The 8,180-nt window shown below is 39.9% G+C and overlaps 1 protein-coding gene across 1 annotated transcript; it reads left to right on the top strand.

Annotated features, from left to right (window-relative positions):
• The first annotated feature begins 1,310 nt into the window (after positions 1-1,310).
• LOC113964278 lies at positions 1,311-7,144 on the top strand. Its single transcript, XM_027676284.1, has 5 exons — positions 1,311-1,680; positions 1,864-1,947; positions 4,256-4,357; positions 6,266-6,353; positions 6,548-7,144. Exons 1-5 carry the CDS (start codon positions 1,311-1,313, stop codon positions 6,603-6,605), a joined length of 702 nt encoding a protein of 233 aa, XP_027532085.1. The 3' UTR covers positions 6,606-7,144.
• The last annotated feature ends 1,036 nt before the right edge of the window (positions 7,145-8,180 follow it).

Below are 8,180 nucleotides of genomic sequence, written 5' to 3' on the forward strand. Positions count from 1 at the left end.
TATTAGACATCTGTAAAAATGCAAACTCCCTGTGTAGTAACAAAGAATTATGCATCTCATGAGACTTAGAACAATTTGGGAACTGGAGACAGTGAAGAACAGTCCTAACAGCTTTTAAAGTGAAATACAGAAACAGTCCTTAGGGGAGAACTCATTTTTTCTGTACCTTGAGTGAATACTCTGCCACTAACTAGTACTTGGCAATTTTTTGTCATTGTTGTTTCCCTGTGAACATCTTCCTTTTCAGCACATTTTTCATTCTAGTTTTCAGGGAACTACTTAGAATGGTAGAGGCAGCAGTGCAGAGAGAGATGTCAGCAGTGAGAAATCTGTTCCTGTCAGAAAGGGTGGATGTGCATGACACTGGTAGAGTAGATGGAGCCATAGCTGCAAGAAACAACACCCTAGCAAGCAGCATCTGAGATGAACCCCAGGTGAGTTCAGTAGCTCCAGCAGCTGTGGATTTCTTCCAGTTTTCCTGCTTCCTCCTCTTGGGGAACCCCTGTTCTGGATTACAAAGCAGAGCCCAGCGAAGCTTGAACCTCATAGCTATCACACAGCTTGAATTGAAAAGGGAACCCCATCCCGTGTACCTTAGATATGTGTTGGTTGTGGCACTTTCCAGGGAGAGAGGAGGTTCCTATTTAAACCGCTTAGGCTAACAAAGGAATTAAACTGCTCTTCCATTTACGAACATTAGTGTAATTCATAAAGATGGAGAAGTTTGAAATGCAGCTGAAGAAAGCTGCATTTTGCAGAAAGTACAGGCCTCTTATATTTTGTGTCTTCTATTATGAAGAGGAACTGAAGCTCCTCAGCTCAGGGACTTGGCTAGAGGAGTGCTTTTTCTCTCTATATGGTTAAATGTCCATGGGAGGTAAGTGTATGGACAACTGGAATAAATCACACAGCACCACTTATGTGAAGAAACCCGGTTGCAGCACTTGGAAAAGAGAAAGGGTTTATCTTTGTAGGCAGTTATAAACATCTCTACATTTTTTCCAGATTAAAAAAAAAAGCAAAACATTTTCTTTACAAGATGTTTTCCATCTCCCACTGTTGCATAGCTTCTAAAGCAGAAGATTTGTCTTCTTGTTGCACTAGCTTGCAAGTTAAAGGTTATGGAAATCCTCTACATCTTCCATAAAAGAGCTATACTGAAGTTACTGATCAAAGCAAGAAGCAGTATGTAGGCTGCCCGCAGTTGTGGCTCATGCCACACCAAAACCCGACCCCAAATTCTCAGCTGTACCACATAACCCCATTTCTGGAATAGGGCCGGGAGGGACTGGGAGCACAGGACTGCTGTTATGCCCCTCACTGAACAAGAGCACAAAACCTGGTCTGCACTGAAGTCTCTCCTCATTTATAGGCACCAGGGCTTGCTCGGGCATCCTCGATATCCCCCTCCCGTCGTGCCGGGGCAGTTCCCGGGAGCTCCGCAGGTAGGTGGGAAGACACCACTGCCTTCTCCTCCGCAACCCCGGGCTGCGGGACGCACCCTACCCTGCCTCTTGGGTAGGTTTTTGGTTGGTTGGTTGGTTTTTGCTTTGGGGTTTTTTTTCCCCCTTCTCCCAGAACAGCCGGAAAAGGGAAGTTTTGGGCGGTGCGTGGCTCCTTCACCTCCCCTTCCGCCGCCTGCTCCGCCCCCAAGTGCTGCGGAGCGGGGCTATCAGGCAGGTGAGACCTCGCAGCATCCCTGTCACCCCCACGGCTGCCTTCCCAACAAGTCGGGTTTCCTCTCCTGGGTTCAGGGCTACGAGCAAAGCCTGCCACGGCAAAATGCTTCTTCCCCTCTCCCCCCCGCCCCCCACCTAAAAAAAAGGTTGAGATGCTGATCTTCAACCCCATTTTCTGTTCCAGGTTTCGGCATGGCAGTGGACTGGTTCGGCTTTGGCTACGCCGCCCTGGTGACATCAGGAGGGCTCATTGGCTATGTAAAAGCAGGTACGGAGCTCAAAGATGCTTCTATCTCCCATTCTGTCTTCCTCCTCCCTCCCCCCAATTACTTGGTGTGAGCTGGGCGGCTTTTTACGAAAGGCTTCTAGCTCGAAGTTGGCGCAGATGTGAAATTTATCAGTTTGTGCCATGTGCTGATAACTTGCTGCTGTTGGGGAGTGGTGGATTTTGGGCTGAGCTGGTGCTTTGGGCAGATAAGCCCACAATCGGCTTTCTGGTGGATGCTGATATCCTGCTTCTGCATTGTGCTCTTTGAGTGAACTGACATAAGTTTCCTTCAGAAAGGCTTTTCCCCTCCTGTTTAAAATACAAGCATTCTATAAGTGTTCTGTATCTTCAAATGACATAAATCACCATTTTTTCCCCTTAGAGATTTATTCCCATTTTAATCTTTGACAATAACGGTATACTGCAAGCTGCAGAGAGTTTTCTGAAGGATCTTTTCTCCAAGTAGAGCTGAACAATGCAAATCAGTCCTTAAACTTGTTCCTTTTCTGGGCTCTTCATCATAAGCTTACCCTCTGACCTACTGTTTTCATTTCCTGGCCTCTTCCTGAGTTACCCTCCTCCAGACAGAACTGAAGCTTAATTCCTGCAACACTGTCTCTTTCAGCTTTGAAAATCCCTAAGCTGTTCTAGGTTTTATGATAGGAAGGGGCATTTCTGAAGTCAGTAAGAATCTTACCAGTAACTTATTGCATCTGTATTTCTCTGAGGCCATTATGAAATGGTAGGAGTCTTTCACGTCCTCTGGTCCCAGATGGGAGGACATGGTCATGCTGAGGCAAGGGAATCCAGGTCACAGGATTTTTGAAGGGGGAATAGAAACTCATATGGTGACTTCTGGAGAGAAAAAAAAACATATTGTATCATTACTGATAACTTGGAGAAACCGAAAGAAAATGGAACTTTCATCTGTAGATCTAAGTTGATGATCTGATCTGATCTGTTCTTTTACAACCAGGTCTATTTACCCACAGAGATAGTGGACAGCAGTAGGTGCCTTGGGAAGAGTGTGAGAACAGAGCAATGAAAGAGAGTGATTGATTGATTGATAGATAGTTTTTCTGTCTTCATTTAGTAAGTTCTCTGGGTCCTTGTGTTTTGAGATTTAGGAACTTCTTGAGCCAGAGGTGATGTGTTTGTCCTAGTAAGTGTATGTGTCATAGTTGCTTAAACGATGCCTCAAGGTAAAATTCATGGATATGGATATGGTGGATGTTTCTTGACTCCCAGGCTTGTGGAAAGAATTGTAGCTACCACATGTTGGTTGCTAAACTGTATTCTGTACAAAGCAGCTGGTTATTATAGTGTGCATCTTTTCCTTGCACATGTACAAGAATATCAGGTGCTTTCTATCATTTTTGTCTCTTTTTTATACCAAAAGCAGGATCTAAAGCAATATTACAGCAACCTTGTTGATAACTGAAAAGTGATTACTTTCTGGCAGCAATATGCAATCCTCCTGTAACATTGAGAGATCTTTATCAGCTTAGTTTTGTAGTCTCAAGTCTTTTAAAGGTGACCTGAAAAATGGAATATAAAATCAACTACCCTCAGTAACATTAAGTCCTTAATTCTCCATTAGCCTTATTGAGTATATTCACCACTCGCAGTGATCATGCCACTTCATTACTTGGTGTATTCTATAAATTAACTTAAATGTGGTATCCTTTATTTTCTGGTAGCTTTATACCGAGGACCTGATTCAAAGTTTAGGTGAGTCCAGGGAACCTTCTTCCAACGTCTGCAGTTACCTTTGGATCAGATCTCAGGTGTATTTAAGAGATATGATCTCCATTATTTGACCCCACCTTCCTCTTTGGCAACTCTGTTTATCTGAATGCTCTTCTGCCCAATTCAGTCCACATGTCCTTTTTTTCCCACTCTTAAATCCTTACTATTTAATCCATCTACTTTACTGCCTCTCAAGAAATTTTGATATTACTGTTTTGAAACAACATGCTTCAGTTTGCACAAGGAAAACACCGATTCTTTTGTTTTTCTCATAATTCTTTCCACCATAAATATATTAATGACTTTGCTGGTAAAGAACTAGAAACTAATGCTATTTGTATCTTATGCAAGAGTATTTCAGCTGGTTTTTGGTGCTGATCAACATGGTCTTAATATCTTAAAAGAAAAAAACCCCTTCTCTAATCTTCTTTATAACAACGAATGATGAATGCCTATCTTTTTTGGGTTTTTTGTTGTTGCTGGTATTTTGCAAAACATAAGCTGATGAGCAAGTTCATTTTTAAGTTTCTAATAAATGCATTATCTTTTACTTATTCAGGTAGTGTTCCATCACTGGCTGCCGGCCTTTTCTTTGGGGGTTTGGCTGGACTGGGTGCTTATCAGCTCTCACAGAATCCAAATAATATTTGGCTTTCTTTGAGTAAGTAATCTTAAAATTTTACTTAGAAGGGATTATACTTACCCTAAAATAACTGGATATTTAAAATTAGTTCCTAAAAGTCTTTACAGAAGAGTTAAATGGATGGTGTTATATATCTAATTTCAGTCCAGTCTTTAAACTTCACTGCACTGGTGGCTGCCAACATTCATCTGTCTGGTACTGATGTGTTTGAGGGATCGTAGTTCTAGGAAAGTGTTAGTAAATTGATGTCTGACCTCTCTGTGTCCTCGTTCTGACTGAATCCTACTTTAAGCATCCCACAGTAAGCTGGAGCATTTGGGGAAGTGGGATTCCACTGTAGACTGCCTATACCACTAGCAGGTTATTTTATTACCACTGAAAATGGCAGAGGTTGTGATTGGCTTATTTTTATATATGACAAATATGTGGAATGACAAAGGTGTTGCATGCCTGGGGGGATTAAACAGAAAAGTAAGGTTCAGTAGTGCAGCTTATTCTTCCTTCTTCTCAGAACTGGAGCTTCCCTTCCTCCTGATTGTAGAAGCTGACTGTGGAGAGTTACTACTTAATCAGTGTTTGAAGAGCTGACACTGACTATAGCATTTTTTCACTGAAGCAGTGACATAACATCTGGCTCTTTGGTATATGAAAGTCAGAAGTGAAAGGGGAAGGCCCAGCATTTCTCTCCACTTCAGTTTTGTTTACAGGCAGTCCTGTTTATGGGCTTCTACATCTACTGGACAGGCCAAAAGCTGTGCATGGTCAAGCCTAAGTAACTGGAATAAACTGCAAATACAGCAAGCTTAAGAAGAGTGATACCAAGTGTTTTCCTAAATGTCAGAGGCAGTCAGATACATTTCTCTAACTCAGTAGCATATGAAGTCTTTTCCTCTAAAGTTTTTGGAGAAGAGGTGTTCTACTGCTGCTTTGGACAAAATTACATTGTGAGTTGTGCATATTTTGAAGAGTGCCTAATAATTAGAGCTTGAAGCATTTGAATATTAAAATATTTTAGTTTTACTGTGTGTCAGACTGTGATCCCAGTCTCTTATATATCTCCTTACATGAGATCACTAGACGTCAGTGACAATATTTGGAGTGGTGTTAGGGAAGGGGCATGCCATGGCTAGGACTGAAGATGAGCTGGGTCCTGCAAGACCAGTCATCACATAGAAACAATGGTAGAAGATAAACGAGTTGGAACATACTGTGCGTAGCTGTTACCACTGGGTAGCAGATGCATGCTAATGCTAAGGATTTCATCAATATATTTTTCTTACAGTTTTCTTAGTATTCAGTCTTTCTGTGATATACAGTGTTCCAGGGACTGCTCTTTCTATTTTACTGGCTCAGTGAAAGTACGTGGCTCCTGTCTCTAAGTCAAGTGGTCAGGGACAATAGATTTAACTCTCATCTTAGTGGAAGGAGGTGCAGGACTGAAATGGCTTGGTAATGCATAGCACTTACATAGCACACTTCCCTTTTCAAGTCTTTTGAAACATAAATTAGTTCATTCTCAGAACATTACTACAAGTTACACATGAAAATGCTCTCTCCCTTTTATGAGAAGTGGGGGAATTACGTGCACAAGTTTAGTGATTTGCCTGTGCATGGGGAAGGAGTGAGCAGTGTGGCACAAATTATTTCCAGCCTCAAAAAGAGCACATTTTGAAAAAGAAATCTGAGGAGTGTGTGCAGAACTATATGGAGTGCACTGTCTGCTAGAACTTGATGTACAATACTTTTTACATACTGAGGCATTCCAAAATTTACATAATTTATTGACTCTCTTAGTCCATCAAGTGAAATAACTGTTTCACTTTTTACTTGACGCTACTACTTCTCACTGTTCTGTTAGTTTTTAATTCTATTATGTCTCTTACACACACGTATCTGCTGCCTGGACTGTACAATCTCTCATTTAAGTTACATCTGGAACACTGTCTGCCATCATGGGAACAAGATTTTACAACTCCAGAAAATTCATGCCTGCGGGACTAATTGCTGGTGTCAGGTACAACACAATATACTTTTTTTTTTAACCTCCTGTGTGTGATTTCTTATTTGCTTAATTAAACTGAAATGGCATGAGTCATATTTTATGTATCTTTTTTGTTCCTGTGCACCAGTTATATGGGAAGTATTTGAAAATGTATTAACAAATTGTTGTTATTATTGTTTAATTATGTGTTTTTTCCCCTTATGCAGTTTGCTAATGGTTGGAAGATTAGCACTGAAGATGTTGGAAAAGCCCCAGGATAAGTAGCTGTTCCCTTTACAGCCTAATATTTGGATAAGGAAACCTGATAATGGCGTTGCATAAATTCAGAAACAAGAAGATGGAAAAATTTTCTATATCAAGACATTTTTTCCCCTTTTTTACATAAAAGGGAGTAGAATGACGGGACAGATAGTTTATAAACATTTGTTTATATACATTTGTTTCAATGATCAGGTAGACCTATTTGTGTATAGAGAGAAATGGGTCTTGGGTTTGATTTTTCCAGATGTGAATCGGTGTATTTTAACACTTCCAGTTTTTATATTTCAAAATATTCTGCTGACATATATGAAGCAGAGCGAACCTGTAATTAAGAAAATAACCACAAAGAGGCACCAGGAGTAATTTGCTAAATACAACAGTGTATCTCAAACCTTTTGTACTTAGTATTACAGCATGCTTTACCTGTTGCATTCTGAGTTGATACACCACGTCTGTATAACACCTAACAGATCTTACATTTTTATTGTGAAATGATGATAAAATGTTGCTTTTCTACAAGTAAATTCTATTACAAACCTTTATTTGGTGTGGTTTTTTATAATCTCTGTGTTTTGGGTATGGGGGATATTTTTGCCTTGTTTTCTTCTCTCAGTGGAAATCTCTGCAGTGAACTGTTAGTATGCCGTCTTCCAAAATCACTTTATAAATGTGGGGGCAAAAGATTAAATTAGGGGCCTTCATTAACATTTTAATGTATTTCATATTGTAACCTCTCTTGTTTCCAGACAATCTGTAAATAACCTGATTGTACAAGATGAATCTGCAGGGAGCAACACTGAAATCATGTAAAAGTGTGTCTGAAATTCTAGTCCCAGTTAAATCATAGTCTCTTTTGACCATGCTGTAAGCAAAACCCAACAGAAGTTTTGTAATTACATTTTTATATTTCTAAATCTCCCCATGTAATTGAATAGAAAATTCCATCCCTCATACAGGATTTTCTAGAGCCATTCAAGAACTAGAGACATTAGTATACTTTCTCCAGAGTGCTCATGCTTTTAGACTGATTGTTAGCTAATTCTATAAGTTTTCTTTCCTATTTTTATTGTGTAGGTTTCGGTGTCTTGGTTTTTGGTTTTTCTCCACTTAGAGTGGTCTCTATCTAAATTGAGATAATTACTTTTGCATTAAATTCACTGTGGCTATGCCATGACTTCAGTGGAACTTTGTGCTATGAGTCAGCTTTTATATGGATGTAAATTTTGGAAAGTGATTTAGTTATTTTTAGGAAATCAATTGTTAAAATAATTCTTAAATTAAGGCTACTCTGTTTAAAGCACACTCTGAAAATAAAAATGTTACTTTAATATTTCTTACAGTATCAGCTATCAGCGCAAGCTTAAATGAGTACAGATTTTTCAACAAGGTTCAGTAACAGGAAACTGGTTGTACAATACACAGACTGGGTGACCAGAATTCAACAACTTGGAGTTTAATCATGCCTCCAGAACTTAAATACATTATAGAAATGTGAGAAGAAGAGAGTTATCAAATCCTCATTTCCCAGGTTGAAGAGCCAGGCCCTCTATTGCACATCTGCATGCCAGGTAGAAGTCT

Source organism: Neopelma chrysocephalum, unplaced genomic scaffold (genome assembly GCF_003984885.1).
Source record: "Neopelma chrysocephalum unplaced genomic scaffold, ASM398488v2 Primary Assembly neopelma1_26b, whole genome shotgun sequence".
Classification (NCBI taxonomy): domain Eukaryota; kingdom Metazoa; phylum Chordata; class Aves; order Passeriformes; family Pipridae; genus Neopelma; species Neopelma chrysocephalum.